The sequence below is a fragment of the Falco cherrug genome, chromosome Z, assembly GCF_023634085.1.
Source record: "Falco cherrug isolate bFalChe1 chromosome Z, bFalChe1.pri, whole genome shotgun sequence".
NCBI classification, from domain to species: Eukaryota; Metazoa; Chordata; class Aves; order Falconiformes; family Falconidae; genus Falco; species Falco cherrug.
Genome location: NC_073720.1, coordinates 68,845,096 through 68,862,625, shown reverse-complemented (window position 1 = coordinate 68,862,625; position 17,530 = coordinate 68,845,096). Strand labels below are relative to the sequence as shown.

Genomic DNA, 17,530 nt, shown 5'->3' with positions numbered 1-17,530 from the left:
TTTGCTTCCCTTCCCTCCCTCCCTCCCTCAGTCCTCCACTACCTTTTCACACCATGCTTTCTTTCCTTCATGCTCTTTTTTGTTCAAAGACAGGCAATGAAGGAAGTTTATCAGCATTGTCCTGTGTGTTGCTCCATTTCCTTTGCGTTAAACTGATGCCACAAGTATTAGGAAAGACTAAGCTCATTTTGCTCATAAGCACTTGCTGTATTTCCTTCAATACAGCAAGTTAAATTTGCAACAACTGTTTGGCTTATTACAGCTTTGTCTCACAGTTCCACAGGAACCACTGCCTACTCCCATATAATCATGCCCGAAAGTCTTACTTCGATTTAACCAAATCCAAAAAAAGCTGAATGTTAGAAGCATTAACAGAAAGTTCTCCTGCATCCAAATACCACCAAGTCTTGAGTGTAAAGTAATGGTCTTCCTGAAGCAATACTCCATTCCCTTTACAAAACCTTTTGCAAAGCATACTGCAGAGGAAGCGGGCACAAGAGTGGGTGCAAAACAGCTGATGCTTTTCTGCTGGACAGCACCTCTGTCCATCCATGGGGCTGTCAGAAGCAGGAGTCAAGAGACAAGACCCCAGCCCCAGCAAAGTAGGAGGGGGGCACTCCCACCAGAACAGCAGCAAGGCAAGTAGCACACCCCTCCTGATGGCAGCCAGGAGCCTTGTCTCGCTCACAGTCCCACAGGAGCCCGGGAGCCACAGCAGAGATCAGATCAGCCACCAACCCACGTGGCACAGCTGCACCAGCATGAACTCGCTGGTGTTTGCAAAGTGATAATGACACACGCTGACATCAGAACATGCAAAATGACCGGAGGACATAATTCCTGGGAAGACTGCAACAGCCAGAAAGCATGTTTTACTCAGGAAATAAATACTTTTTATTGCCAAATGACACTCAATGGATTTAATTTTAAACCTGACCAGAATAAACCAGTATGTTAATCTCAACGATTTGTCCAAGGTGTGTCTGCATATGGCAAATCACCATTTCATTGTCAGGAAAAGGAAAATAATAATTTTTTCAGCACACCCTCCTAAGTAAACTTAACATTGTCTTCCAAAATACCTGTTCTATACTGCAGCTGGAAGAAGTTTTAGTGAAGCCTATGAAGTTTTAGGCAAGTTTGGTTTTGAATAAAGTACCTTCATTATTTAAAAGCTGACTTGAAGTATCAGAAGTGAAAGAAAACAGAACCTACAAAAAACAACCAAACAAAAAAAAAAGCCACCCAGCTAAATTATTATGCTGCAAAGGATCATTCATTAAAAAAAACAAAACCAACTAAAATATCTCAATACTTAGCTTCACTACTGCAAGAGTTCAGAAAGTTCTCTATGGACGTCAGACAGAGATGGATGAAAAAGATCCTCCTCTAGCTGCTTTTTACAGACTTGTGTATACAAATACTCTGGGAAGGCATCTGATTTTTTTTAGAGTAAATGAAAGAAAGAAGCAAGCATCAAATTCCTCAAATACTTTTTTTCTGGTTTTGTTTTGTTGAACAGGTTACTGTTCCAAGGACATCACAAAAAACTGAAGACTGTAACCTGAAGATTGGAAGGTGGCAACTGTGCATGTTACCTACATGACATGAAAGTATCTTGTAAACAGTATTTAATTATATAGAGAAACCACCTTATTTTAAAATCAGTCTCTGGTCTCTAGGAAAGGTGATCAGAACTAATCCCACAGAAGACCATGATCTACCACCACACCAAAGCAAAGCCTCTTTTAACAGGGCTAAGTCAACCACAAGCTTTTACATACAATGCCCCACACCATACGTCTTCACTGAGCTCAAGAACTTTTAGATGAGGGGTGACATGGTCCCTCCTCCACTCACACTTCTCCATATCCATAGATACAACAGGAATATTTTACAGTGTTGCCAATTCAGCTACCACTCAAGTTAGATGCTTTGAGTCATATCCTCACTAATGGTAAAAGTTTCTGTAGACCATATTACAGCTTGAAGGAATGTCCTGGTTTCAGCTGGGATAGAGTTAGTTTTTTTCTCGGCAGCTGGTGCAGTGCTGTGCTTTGGCTCTGATGTGAGAACAATGCTGACAGCACACTGATGGTTTTAGTTTTGCATTTACACTAAGCCAAAAACTTTTCAGTTTCTCAGGCCCTGTCAGCGAGAGGGCTGGAGGGGCACAGGAAACTGGGAGGGGACACAGCCAGGACAGGTGACCCAAACTAGCCAAAGGGATATTCCATACCATATGATGCCATGCTGAGTATAAAGGGGGGGACACCTGGCATTATGGTGTTTGTCTTCCCGAGTAACCATTACACGTGACGGAGCCCAGCTTCCCTGGGGATGGCCGAACACCTGCCTGCCCATGGGGAGTGGTGAATGGATTCCTTGCTTTGCTTTGCTTGCGTGGGTGGCTTTTGCTTTACCTATTAAATTGTTCTTACCTCAACCTTCGAGTTTTACATTCCTTTCTGATCCTTCTCACCATCCCTCTGGGTGAGAGGGGGTGAGCAAGCAGCTGTGTGGTGCTGCGTTGCCAGCCAGGGTGAAACCACAACAAGGAATTAACAACATGTTGGGGTTTTTATCATTAATTCTGCTAACACAGGCACATACTGCTATTTGCTATACATGTATGTATATATGTAAGAACAAGACATTTTTTTTCCCCCTTGGTTTAATTCACATCTGCTGCTTCTAACACCAAATCCAACTCAGTAAGAAAATGCGCGCATGTGAAGGACAGGAGCTGTCACAGGAGTTAAACCCTTAAAATAGCTATCCCACTGATAGAAATGTTAAAGCTTTTTATATGTTAAGATAAGTCAAATCAGAGCACCTACAAAAAGAAGTTTCATCTTTATCAGCCTTTCCATAACCCTCACAATTCTTTAACTTTTAACAGAACAGTGGTCTTCTGTTCAAGCTAGTCATTAAAGTGCTGAGAACTCCTTCATTATTGCCAAAAAACCAAGTTGGTTCATTTCAAATACATAAACTTGGCAGAATAATCTTTAAAACATTAACTGCCTCCCTCTCCAGTAAAATTGCTGCTCCTGGTTGATGTTTAATAAGAAACTTTTGTAAAGGATCCAATGCTAAAAACATGTTTGGGTTACTCCCTTTCTTCTTTTTTTCTTTGCAGTCCTTCTTCTTGTAAAAAAAAAGGGAAAGCAACTCCCACCATCATGAGTCTGAGTTCATCTGTTACCCAGTGAATTCTACAGCAAAAATAGCTGTCCAAAGCTATTAATAATTATCAGCAGAATTTGGAGGCCAAGCGTTGTCATTTTTTCCAGTAAGTGTTATGTACTTATCTCACCAGAGTTTAATATACATGCATGCTCATTTCTGACCACAGATGCCCCATCATGCGCCCACAGCGTTTAGTAATTTTCTATCTCCTGTCAAGGAAAATTTATTTTAATGTAAGAAAGTCCAACAGAGACTCCTGAAGAGTCCAAAACAAATTATTTGAATTATTTTAAAAGTACATCTAATGATGTTAATAATTTGCTTAGAGAAGTTAACTTCATCTTAACCCTCTTTTCTACCTGAATTACGGTAAAGATTCAGGAAAAGTTCTTTAAATTTCAGTATTCAGTAGAGAACATCATAATTAACAGTAGAATTGTACTATTAAGCTCAGTTATTAGAAGGAATCAAAAAAAAGCAAGGAAGTTCAACAATTCCATCTGGATTGAAAAGCCCTACAGCTTAAAACAGCTAGCTTCTAAAACAAATTCTGAAAGTATTTTTGAAGAGTAAAGGAAGAATCTTGTGCATTTTATGAACCTCAGCTGGAAAAGTATCAGAGAAACAAGTTGTAGACTCACTGGTATTCAGAAAACTGGATAGCAAACAAGTCACTCCACAGAAAAGAAGAAAACAATTTAATCCATGCAAGGAACGTCATTCAGAACCTTCACTGAACCAGAAAAAAAATATGTCTGGGCATTTGTAATACCTAAATATAACATTCAATTTCACATGTTTCTTGTTTAAAAACACTTAAATGGAAACATCTGAAAAAATAAATATTCCCTTGCATTGGGTACAATGCTAACACAGTAGAATTAAGAGAGTAAGAAAATGAAAGCAAAATTTAGAAAGCTTCAACTAAAATCACTAAAGTAATTTTCAAGAGTTAGGAGGACATAGCTAGCAAAAATTTTCTTTCCAAATTCTCTCTCATGCCACACAGGTTCTGAGGCTTATTAAGATAGATCATCAGAGACAACTCTGTGGTATCTGTAGCTCTTTGACCATCCCACCCACACGGTAACTATATTAAGCGACAGATTTCCACTAGTCAGAAGAACATAGTTTAGATTCATTATGGAACTCAGAAGACCAAAGCAGAAACAAAAAACACTGCACCATTGTAAGTCTAAATGCCCTGATCAAAAAGAAATGTTTCCCACACACAGAGGTGATCGTATTAAATAAGACATTATCTTTAGCATAACAGCAATTTTGAAAGCATCTCAAATCCCTACAGAAGTGATTCTTCTCTCAGTAGACCCTATCTTTTTTTTGAAAGTCCACAGGTAATATTCCTTTAAAATACTGAATTCTATTCAACCTCACAACATCAACTGAACAACTACCTGATATTCAAGACAGGGGAGACAAGGGAGAATTAAGCAGCTGCCCCATGTCAAAAATCAGTCAAGTACTTATGCTAACACATATTCCAAATAAAAATTCTGGTGTTTGGTTGATTTATTTAATTAATGTTTTTTCAGAGGATCCATGTCAGAACATTCAGAGCAGTATTATTTTGACAAATAATATTTTCAAATATCTTTCCATTCAAGGCACTCATTGCCACTACAAGCAATAGCTATCTGAGACCAGTAACACAGAAAAGTTATATTCCATTCTTTTGTAGAAAGGGGGAGGTTTTAGAAACGTGAATACCTGATGATTCTCTGTATTAACAGCTCCCATTGGAAACAGAAATAAATTACCTCAACAGGAGGAGTCTTTCTTTCGCCATAATAGCTTCTCATTCTTTGCATATCTCAGGCATGACTTCATTACACACGATCAACATCACAGACTTGCTCAGAGTAAATTGGACGAAAGATGAAAGAGCACACACGTTTGATAAAGTCTGTGGTTTACTGAAGATTCCTTAGTTTGAAGTACACATTTCTACAGTCAATGAGTGGATGATAAACAACCCAAAAAGTCTCACAGTGAGCACATGTATGTGTGTGTGTATATATATGTAAGGTGTGCAATGCAAGCAAAGTGTACATTACTGGATAACACACAGGCAGCTATACAAGTAGGGTTTTTTAAGTTACCTTCACATCGAAAGGCAGATGACTCTAATGACTTTCTGCACACAGTGCAAAACTTTCTTTTGTAATGTCCTGGAGGGCCAAAACAGTGTGCAACTGGAACCTGCCAATGAAGAATGGATAAAACATCATCATCCACAACTTTCAAAGTGCCAGTTACAGTTCACAGAGACTGCTTTATCATGTAAGACAGGTCAGTATATACAACGTAAACTTTACTAAGCCCAAGAACAAATATACCAGCAAAGCATTCTTGTAAAAAAAAAATAGTCCATACTTAATAATATATTTGAAATACTTCAAGTATTTTTTTCTAAAAATATTTTTTACATTTTCCAGTTTTAATATGTAATGTATATATTTTTAAGTGCTGTTCAGCTTCCTGATGTTTCACACTGCCACAAAGCCAAACGTTTCCTGTGGGTTCAGTACTGTGTGACTTACCTGAAATCACAGTTCCTTTCTGTATTCTTAACCGAATCAAGGACAATTGAAGAGTAACAGTTGCACATGTACACAAAATACCCTAAAGACACACTCAAGCCAATTTCTAAAAGCTCTGTGCTGTCACAGTCTGGTACTCTCCACATGCCTTTCACCTCTTCTCTGAATACAGCCCAGCCAACTGACTGATCAGGGCAAAGGCATTGGTCCCCCCCTGCCCCTGCAAAGCACCACAGCCTGGACGGTACAGAGATCCAGCTCTTGAAGTACATCCATACTGAGGTTCCTTTGACTGTAGGTAGAAGATGATACATTTCAACTTCCTCTTGCCAAGAGCTGTACCAACAGTTTTAGCAAATGTATTTCTAGCATACTATTCACTTATCCTAAAAAGGTAGAGTTTTCTTCTTGTTTAGTGATTAATAATGAAGACTGGAAGCGACAGTACCAAAACAACAACAGAAAAAATGATGAAAAATGCACAAGAAACATACTTGAGCTTTATACTTGTTCTAGAGACCATTCTTCCTGCAAGACACACATCTTCATTAAATTGACATTCACATTAGATGGAAGAAGCATAATTGCATCTTTACAATTCTATAATCCAAATGACTTCCATAAAAGTTTGCCACAACTTAGGTATTTAGCATTGTGCATCTCACATGCCCTTCCTGATGTGACAAACATACCAGATTTATCTTCTGGTTCTTGCATCACAAAGAAAACCCCATTTCTACTAAAAGCTGACAAATGTTTACTTAGGTGCGAAATGAAATAAATCATGCCCAGTAAAAAGTTAGAAATTATTTAAGATACACATACAGATATCTACTTTCCCTCCCTGATGTACTAGTAAACAACCCTCCAAAGTTATTGAGCAGGATTTTAATTTCTCTCCTTGTGTATTAAGAGTTTTCCTGGGAATATCTAGCAGCAAATCTGACACATACTGGGATCACAGAATCTGATGACCCAGGAAGTTGCTTGCACTTACAAAGGTATTATTCCCACCAGTGCTTCTGCCTCTGAAAGCACGGAGGCAGTTACACTAAACAATCCTATACTTCAAGCAGGTGCAATGAGTAAGAGTAATAAATTTTGCCAGACATAACACAAGGAGAAAGGAACATTACTGAAAGTTTAGTTAAGAACAATCACTAATCTCCAAACTGCAAAGCACATGGTTCCTTCCGTCCTCCTCAGAATTAATCTTTCGGAGGCAAAGGAGGATGAAGAGAGGTATGAAATACACCTATGTTGTCAGATGTGAACAAGATCATGCAGAGCAGTTGTACAGTGACGCAGTCACGAGCTCATTGCCTCAGCAGACTGCACTGTCTGGAGGGATCCTTGGTCCCTGACTCACCAGGAAACTGCCTGTTCAGATCCCAGGCTCCTCGCCACACCTGGCTGTCAGCCAGCCTACAAAAAGGATTTCATATCAGTATCTCCAACGTGATATATTATATAAAATATCCTTGCCTCCAAAAGCTTTGAATTTTTACTTTATGTAAAAGTTCAGGACTTAAAACTACAGACAGACTATGCTTTGTGGTCTGTCTCCTGCTCCTGTCAATCCACACAGAAACTTCATTCTCTTCAGCCCTCCAGCTCTAACTGACACAAAGTTCAGGGTTGGCTTGCATTATTTATTTATTTATTTATTTAAGATCAGAAGAGTCATATAATGCCTGCTTATAAAACGAATATATAACCTTGGGGAGGGGTGGTGGTGGTGAACCCTGGAGAGACTGGGGAGCTGTAATGAAACTATCTCAGATTAAGGCTCATAATCCCTACCCACTTTTATTGCACTTTCATACTTCTTCAGGAGAAATGAAAAACCAAACCTCCCTGTAGAGTAACATAAAAGTTACCTGGCTCAGCTATTCTTGAAGTAAAGTGCCAGAGCTGTTTTATTGCTCTAGCCATTCTAAAAATAGGAGGAAAGTCCAATTGCAGCTTGGTGGGAGAAGGCCACTTGCCCAAAGATCATTCTACACCATGAGTTCAAGTGCACGTCAGCACAATCCCAGCCAGACACAGCAAGTGGGAGGAGTACTGAAAAGGCCTGATGGGATTTTTCCATGAAAGCTTTTCTGCACATCTCTCACCTTCAAGTCATCTGCCTGCCCTACTCGTGCCACAGCCCCAGGCACAGCAGAGCCAGCTGTCCTGTCCCCAAGGCAGCAGTATTCCCCTTGAGATCAGACACAGACAAGACCTCCTCTATCTCTGGAGTGGTCAATAACCTCCTCTGGACACCCAGCATGGGCATCTGATCCCCTCAACAACCCATGTTTGAAACACAGAGAACTTTCCTTTCCCTGGCCATGAGTCTGGCTATTTTATCTTACAACTGGCGTAGAAATGCAGGCTTTTCATTACTGTCACAGAAAGGTTCTGCTGAAAAAAAAAGGACACTCCATATATCAAAGTAGAGTTTTGTGAAAAAACTGCTTCTTTTGGGAAAGACTGTAAGAAATTACTTTGACAGGAGTCAAATTTATTCAGGGTCTGACTGTACTTATCTAGAAGACCTGAGGGAAAGATACCAAACCTAAATTCTGCACGTGTTCAGACCCTGGTAACAATCCTCCGAAGTCTCATGTCACTGTGAAAAAGAAGGGAACAACTTGCTGATTGAAATGTCGGGTGGAAAAAAGAAAAGGGGAAAAGAAAAAGGAAAAGAAAAAAAAAATCTGTTCACCTTAACTTCTTCCTTTCTGAAACAAGCCAAAGAAACTTTATTTATTATGAATGGTCTTTCTAACCTGCTTTCAAAGAGACAGGTATAAAACCACTGCAGAGCCTGGTGGGAAATGGGATGGGAATAAGATGGAAAAAGAGAAAAAAAAAAAAAAAAGCAAGTACAACATAACGAAATCATCTATCACATGATGTTTCTCCTTACAGCTCCCTATATTTCTTTTGTTGCCAAACAAGTTCCAAGCACCCAATACATAAAAAGAACCAAAATTCAGACCAGGAAAGCCAGTGAGGCAGCGTGTCAGAATCTGAAATGTTAGGCATTTTTCTTTAATTTATATCCACCTGTATGAGTACAGCAAAGTACAGACACATAAGACAGCCTACAGAAGGAAAGTTTAATAATTGATGAGAGTTTAAAACTGCTTCTCCAATATAACTACTTAAATTACTTTATGCAAACCACTAAAATTGATTTCTGCAGAAAAATACAGAAAATTTCTGCTAGTAATACCATTAAATGACATCTAAGTGCCCTTACAGTATTGATCAGAAGCCCATCAAAAGACAGCGATAACACACCAGCATAAGCTCCAGAATGACTGCACTCTTGGACAAGATATTGCTAGTTCCTATTTTGTTTCCTGCCACCTGTCAAGAAATCCAAAGCATTACAGAACATACCACATTTCTGTAAAAGTCTGTAATGGCCTGTAACAAAATTTGAACCTACAGAAAAAAAACTTAGAATCTAACTCTCTCAGCGCAACCTGTGCAAGTGTATAGCATTTCTGCATCATAGAGAAAGAACAGCAACAAACTGCTCTTAATATCCAAACTTTGGAAAAAATAGAAAGAATAGAATTGTTTTCTTTTGGTAGTGCTTTTTGAAATTGTTCCTCATCCTGAAATGTCACAGGCTACCAAGTATATAGATAACAGCAGGCCATGAATTTAAGTGCTCTTTTCCACTGCAGTGGTATCACTACGCACAGAGCAGCCCAGCTACCACCCAAACCCTCTAGTTTGTGAATAGAGTCAAGTCAGGTCAAATCTTACTGGTCTGCAACCTTCTGGACACCTCAGTGGGGAAAAACACAGCTCCAGGAAGGCCAATTCTTCAACCAGGTACAGCTGCTTTTGTACCAACTCAGGGAGAAGAAAGTGTTTAGCCTGAATCCTGAACCAGACTTGCAGGCTCAAAGGGGAACAAGAGAAATAGACATACCAAAAGCCCGTGACAGCTGCTGTCTTGGGCAGTCTTGAAAAAGAACAACCTACTAAAAACTGTTACTCAGCCTGTATCTAAATATTATTTTGCCCATGTATCTCCTTCCCCATTACATTTAAAAAAACTCACACTTGGACTTTGTAGGACACTGGAGAGACCAAGAAAGCAGGGTTGCAGGACCTACAGTAGTGTGGGGCTGATCAGCTTCCAAGTCGGAAAGGGTATACAGAAATACAGACACAAACACTTTCACAATAACCTCCAAAGGTTGAACGAAAGGAATTTAACGTAAGGTCACTGGTTTTCCGTTCAAAAACACTGGTGTTTTAAGGACAAGCACAACCAGCACGGAAGCAACCATGCCCATAAGGGTAGTCAGTCACATGCCGTCTTTCACAAAGACTCAACAGAAGGACAGCAAAAATTGCTGATACAAATTAAAATGGTGTTTCTGAAACAAATGGAGTCTGATGTTTACGCTGCAGAAGTACTTCCTTATCTAACACTCCTAGGGTTCACTTCGACACCAAACCCCTTTGCTCTAGAGAGGTAGATAAGGTGATCACATCCGAGTACACCCGTGATTATTCTGTCCAGGTTGCCTAGACCACAGCCTCTCTGAAAGCAGCTAACAGATTTGTGATTTGACTCTTCCCAGTACTGACGTCTTTTCAATTACCTACTTATTACTCAGTAATCACAAAGAGCTCTTTTATTTGCTTGAAACCTCTCTACTTCAGTAGCAAAGGATTTCTGCAACTTAAATATACTGCATGCAGCTGAATACACTCTATTTCTACTTCTGCCTTTTAGAGACAATGTCTGTCAATTACTTGTCAGTTGTGTCCAAACTGACATTCTTCCTCTGAGTACCTGATAAGTCAGTTGGTGCTAAAAAGCAACTTTATGTACACATGCCGTATGGAAGTTCTGAAATCAGGTAAGAATACAAAGTTAAATGGTGTCTCAGCATATCATAGGACAGAAAAGATGAGAAAATCAAATACTTATCAAGTTTTACCTGGGGCTAGGGCAAGGGAACAATGCACACCCCTATGTGACCTCACCTTAACCAGGAATGCTTTTCTCCATCCTACAGATCTCTGTGACAGGACATTAGGCGTTATCTAAAAGCCCTCAAGGACCCTTTACGATGGGAACTACACAGTGAATTCCATACCATTCCAAATCAGGAGTATATGATACTTCTACTAGAAAATGAGACTTGTGTAAGAGCTTTCCACTGCAATTAAGAGTTGCTTGGACTAGCTTTTTTTGTTCTGGAAAGAGAAAACGATATGCAAGAGACAGTCACTCCTTGCTCTTACTGCTACAGAGAAGATCAATGTTGACCTCCTTCTATCAAGATAAACAACTAAAAGAAACAGACACAGTGGCATCCCACACCACTTCTGAACCTGAAGGGTAACTGATACAGCTATAGGGCTCTTCTGGGAGTTCATAGGCTACCAGGCAGCTTGCATCAAGATTCAATAGAGCATAATAAGCTCTCCTGAGTTGACCTCAGGGTTAAAGGGACTATCATTCTGGGGAGGAAAAGGAGGAAGGAAACTTCGGTGCAGGGCCAAGATTAACAGCAAGCAGTTTTACACCTCATTTGGCTTCTAAATAATGCCATGTAGCTGCTACATTGCAAGCAACCGCCTTGCTGAAACAATGCAGGTATAGGTCAAGTGCTGAAGAACTAGACGTGGACCTTCCTGGTGAAGGTGGTCAGGGCTACCCAGCAAGCACCCAGGTCAAATCATAGAATGGTATGGGTTTCAAGGGACCTTTGGAGGTCATCTAGGCCAATCCCCCTTGCAATAAGCAGGATCTACTACATCAGGTTGCTCAGAGCCCCGTCCAGCCTGATCTTGAATGTTTCTGGGGATGGGGCATCTACCACCTCTCTGGGTAACCTGTTCCAGGTTTTCACCACCCACATAGCAAAAAATTTCTTCTGTGTATCTAGACTGCATCTACTGTCTTTTAGTTTAAAGCCATTAGCCCTTGCCGTATCACAACAGGCCCTAGTAAAAAGATCGCCTTGAGGTACAACCATTATTAGGACTCTCTGTGAAAAAAACCCTCACACTAGCAAAGCCTCTTTATCATGGACAAATAGAAGAGGAATAATAAAGAGACAAAAGAACTTAACAAAACTTGGGTTTACAATATATAATATAAAAGAAGAAAAATATTAAGCATGTATTTTGTGAAGTTGAGTCCATGTTACAGCTCTAACTCCACTACCACCATCAAAAAGCAGGAGAAAATGTCCCTTGACTGATGCATGCCAAATACACAGTAATTTGAAAAGAAGATGTAACAATAATACGCCAACCAGCTTATTTACAAATATTGCATTTCAGCCTGTCTTCTACAGCAGTCTTCTGGGAGAAGTAGTAAATATTCAGGAAGCATTCATTCAAGCATTTTTTTTAACCCACACCGATGTAAAACCCCCAACATCTGCAACTACCACCAAAGAATGATTTTCTAAAATTGGATTCTGATGGGGTTTTTTTCCCCTATGTTCTCCAGAACTCCCACCCAAACCAACCACATCAAATTCTCCTTCCCTGCTTCCCAACCTTATTCCCATTTGTTAAAACACTTGAGCCACTTGTAACAACATTCCTTAAAAGCTAATTCTCTGAGGCAGTCACACAAAGATCCCTCAGACATTTCTGACAGCTGAATGAGACCGGGGGACTTATTATTCTAAGGCAAGTTAAGCAGTAACCAAACCTTGATGGTCTTTGTCTCACACTTAGTTGGACCTTCCATTGCTTCTTGGGCAGGGAACAGGGGTAGGGAAAGAAAGTAAACAAACAAGAGGTTGTGTCCCAGTACAGAAGTACTTCAGTGGCAGAAAAATGAGATGCTGCTGTTGTGTGTTCAAAGTACAAAGTGTCCAGTACAGAACAGATTATCAGAAGCATGGTTAGGGGGACTTAGTGTAACCCAAGTACCCTTTTATTCCTCTCTTCTACTTTCAGTTCATGAGGAAATGACCCAAATAACCACCCACACACAGCTGAATCCAGCAGCCATAGGGAGACACGCAAGTCAGCAGGCAACTGCAACACCTGCTTGCCCAGGCAGAGACCTCGTCAAGCACCACAACCTTCCCATTAACTATCACAACTCATGAACACAGCTGCTATCCACATCCTGAACTACAAAGCCAAGTTTTATTTTTAGCATAGAAAGCTTCAGGAGAAGCTGATGACCTAAACCAGCATTTTTCCATTCTAGACAACCTGGCTTTAAGAACAAAAGCACACAAGAAAGTTTCATGAGCAGCCTGTCAACCCTAAGGAAAAACAAGCATAGCAAATGCCCAGCTTCAGTAAAACCACGTTCAATATACTATCATTTCCATTTAGTTTGCAAAGAACAGTTATACAGAAAACATATACACACTTCTAGGGCAAACTTAAGAGTAAAAAATTTGTAATACAGCTTCAATGCCAACCTAACATGGGAAAGTAAAACTTGACATTTCACACCCAATCAAAGAGGTTTTGTTTTCACTGTTACTCTGTTTTGTGTTGGGTGTTTTGGGAGTGGGTGTCCCCATGTCTGTCCGTCCCCCCCCTTTTTTTTGAACATGTATCTCAGAGTAGAAACATAAGGGAATGTGGGAAAGAGAGGGTCTGCATTTGGTACAGTTGCCAAAACCTTACCAGTGGAACAAATCATTTCCCCTGCAAACCATAAAACCGTAAGCTTGTTCAGAAGACTGATCCATGAAGTCTTATTTTGCAACATCATGACCTGGACCCAGTCTAGAACACTGAATACAGGTGATAATGATTAATAATAGTGGAAAAAATGTTCTCAAGGCGAACAAAAAGAATGATCTGAGACTGGATGCAATCATGGCATGGTTGTGACTCTGTGGGCCTTTACTTGACACTGGGAAGGAAACCCTACTCTCAGGAATAAAAGTTTCCATGAAACATCTGCTGAAAAATTATCATCTGACAGTTTGATTTATTATCAAATGATACAGACTCTGATGAGGTTTAACAGTTGCCACCTTCTCTAGATGAAATCCAGGAGGTTAAAGTAAAAAACAACAACTCACCATCTCATTTCTGTAATATACTGAATATTGACGTACTAGAAGCAACTACCAGAAAAAAAATCCCACCAGTGTTCCCTCCTACATTGGACCTTTTCATAAAGAAATAATAAATAATCTGAAAGGAGAGAAGGGAGATTAAGAAAATAAACTTTCCACACATTCTCTAAATGATTACCATTTGCTTTTTGCTCTGTTATGGTTTTTAAGCAAATGCCAAGTTCAATATTTACTTCGACAGAGCCTGCACGCAAAACGACGTCTCCCATATGGCAGACTTCACTTGCACAGCAGACCCAGGATTAATGAAACTTAGATGACCACGTCAGGGAGGACAACACTGTCCAGAAAGAATAGCACAATCCAGTATTTTCAAAACATAGTCATTACAGCTCAGCATGGATAACACAGAAGACACTTTGCAGCTAAATACAGCAACACTGAACTGCAAACAGCTTTTGAGTGCTGACAACCACTCAGATAAAACAAATTCTACTGCTCAGCAACAATAGTTAATTTTATGTGCAAACTATTAGATAAAATTTATGTGTTGGGGCAGGTAAAGAACGGGGCGGGGACTGGTAAAAGAACAAAAAAACCCCACACTGACATCCACAACTAATGCCAGTGGAAGCATTAGTAAGTTTAAATGCAGGATTTTTACCATGCAAAGGCAAAGGAACAAATGCTATTTTTAACAATGAATTATATTTAGAGCACATTCACAAAAGAAGCCGTCACAAATGTTTACAGCTCTAACACTCTGAATTGTTTCCCAGTTGGATTTATCATCCCCCCAAGGGCCCTTGCAAAGATACCTATATCATCTGACTCTGTTCCTTTTCCCATGCTACAACGGCTGCCAGCGTACTGCAACAGTAGTAGTTGCTAATTCCTAGCAATATCATTTCTATCTATGTGTCCCTTTACCGCGGGTTCTGAGAGCAATTATTTCTTACTATTTCACTGGCAACTTCCTATGTATTGGACAAGTTTTTTTCACCTAAGTTATACCTCTCAAGATGAAAAGTATGTGGGGAAGAGGAAGTGTGTAGTAAGCCTAACAGCATGATCATTTAGACAAAGCAAATATAAGGAAAACAAGTGGCTGGCTGATTTCTCTCTATCCAATTCATGTAACTTCAAAATACTGTTTCAGACTTTCCTGTCCTACCCCCTGTATAGGTTTCCACAACATAAAGGAATTTGTAAAGCTTTCTAGGATACAAAGAAGGGAAGCAGATCTGCTTCACAGGTTCCCAGGTCTACACAATGTGTTCCCATAAATGTGCTTTTAGTCAGAGAAGTCTGTAATGTACATGATTCTGATTTTACAGCCGTGTTTCATTTGACTTTTGGATATGGCTCTTTAAGGTATTTGTAGTGTTTTACTACTTCTCCAGTAAGTTTCTGATCTCCTTCCCCTTTTTTCCTTTTCTGTCATCTTTTCCCAAGCGGATAATACACTTTGTCTTCTCATTATTTTAACTTCTTAATGCCTTAGTTGCATCCTATTATCTTCTTTAATGTTGATTCATCTTTCAGACCTTTTAAAAACAATCTCTTAAGCATGAAGTCTTGTGGGAGAGAAAGTCACAGGGCATCTGAAAGCAAGTACTTTATTAATTACCAAAATAAATAAATTTGAGTTATTACCATCAGCTGAAGTCCTGCCCTCAGATTTTTTTTACTTTGAAATCCTATGCTTTTAATGCAATGACTTTATTCTCTGGACACAATAAGCAAGCAAATTCTTAAGGTGCAGCAATCAACAGAGGCTAAACACAGCCCCTTCCCTAGACAGAGAAGCTTTAGTATTTTCCCAGTAAGATGCAATTGCTGTAAAAACATTGGTGGCGTACAGAGAGTTCTTCTTCAGTATGACACACGGTACAGTTTTCTGAGAGGACTGATACCAATCAGTTGGCCCGCTACGTTATTGCAAGGCTTCCAGGTAATGACACACAAGTAAGAATATCTAGTAGTATTTAAAGAATGCAAATAACTGCTCTTCAAAAGACAGACTATCCACAGCTGCCCATAGCAGGGACTTTTCAAAGGAGATGAAACTTTGCCTTTGAGTGGCTACAAAAGCCTTGGTGATGACTAACACAATTGATTGAAGGATTACAACACCAACAAGCCACTACTGTACTACACCATGTTCAATAGTAATAAATTTGTGCCATTATCCCAAGAAAGGGAAAAGGCAATGTGTGCTTTACTCACCCTTACAAGGCTTGGAGCAATACATGAGCATGGTATCTTGACATTCTTGAGGCACTTCTCATGAGACATGAAGTTGCAAACTGTGGAAATAAAATAAGAACCGTGAGCAAATCTTCACAAATAAGGGATTTTGTGAGAAACAAAACAAAAAATGATATGGAGTCAAATACAATTAGGAACATATCTTTTTAATCACACTTGCTCTCCCCTAGGTTTGAGGATGTACATGACTGCCACACTTCAGGCAGCGCGTGAACTCCATCTCACTTTGTTACTAAGGCATTGGCAATGGAAAAGAAGAAGGGTTTAAACCAATACATTACAGGCCTACAGCGAGTCATGCCCTCCCACACCTTCTCCCCATAAGCACCACAATGAGCTCTTAAATTTCAAAATATATTTTAAACAATCTAAAGTCCAAAACAGCTTCTTCGATGTAGCCAAAGCAGATACACACATTTGAAAGTAAACTTATTCTACAAGCTAATGCGTGTGACAGGAATAAATGAGAGAAACCACAGTACTGTTACACACTGAGACTAATGGACGAAGGATACTAAATTAAAGGTCACCATTTGCATGCAGCTTTGAAAGTCAAGAGCAACTAATTATTGCTTCTACTGTGGAAGCACAGGTTTAGAATTCCACCTGATCTCCACAAAGTACGCTTTCAAGCAAGACAGCATTCGAAAAAATCCATTCTCATCGGGATCATATTTTCCATAGCTTCTTACCATGGATTTACATGATGTTAAGCTGTTCCAAGAAAACAAGGCATTCTTTATTCCATTCCCACCACCCTGCATTAATGAGGAGCTAGTAAGCTGTGCAGCTACAGCTTTAGAGTCCTCCTTATTTCAGAACTACCCTTAGCAGTTCCAGCGCAAAGCCTTACACAGATGCTCAGGCTCTGACCTCGTGTGGAAGCACAGACCTCTCCCCGTGCCTGCTGTTGCTGTACACAGGAGGTTTTCACACATGCCTGCTTTTCAGAAGCATGCTGTACTGCTTCCTAAGTTTCACCAGGAATGGAGAAAACCCCTATGCACTTCAAGCTTCCCATCTGCAGGCCATTGCCACCAAAAGCAGACCATTTTCCTTTCCTCTCTTCTCCCTTCTCCAGCTCATTGACTTCCGATTTCACAACACTGCTGCCTCCCATGCCAACTCAAGCATTAAAATCCAGATCCACTTCTCTGTGATTTACCGCTAGTCCATGCCAAGCAACCTTTCCTTTTATCTGGCACAAAAAGAACGATAACCTCTTTCACACTGGCGCTCATCTTAATGCAAGCAGCAGGCAGACATTTGTTTTTCATTAGTCTGCAAATCAAAAAGAAGTAGCACTGCAAGTCACCACTGCGTATAAACACATTATTATTCATCATCCATGGTTGAACGCAGAGTGATTACTGCATTGATGAAAGGAAGTGGGAACGGAGCAGATCCAAACCTTCTGCTGGGTGCTGTGCAGTATTAAGTGCATCTCTAAGGTTGATAGCATTCGTG

The 17,530-nt window shown here is 39.9% G+C and overlaps 1 protein-coding gene across 2 annotated transcripts in view; it reads right to left on the bottom strand.

The window, feature by feature from the left end:
- Nucleotides 1-17,530, bottom strand: part of DGKQ (diacylglycerol kinase theta) — a 109,110-nt gene that overhangs the window by 66,536 nt on the left and 25,044 nt on the right. For both annotated transcript variants that reach the window (XM_055699517.1, XM_027811788.2), the window contains exons 2-3: nucleotides 16,022-16,101; nucleotides 5,313-5,412 (exon numbers count right to left, since the gene is read on the bottom strand). In XM_055699517.1, coding sequence (XP_055555492.1) covers nucleotides 5,313-5,412; nucleotides 16,022-16,101 — 180 coding nt within the window. The remainder of the gene's footprint in view (nucleotides 1-5,312; nucleotides 5,413-16,021; nucleotides 16,102-17,530) is intronic.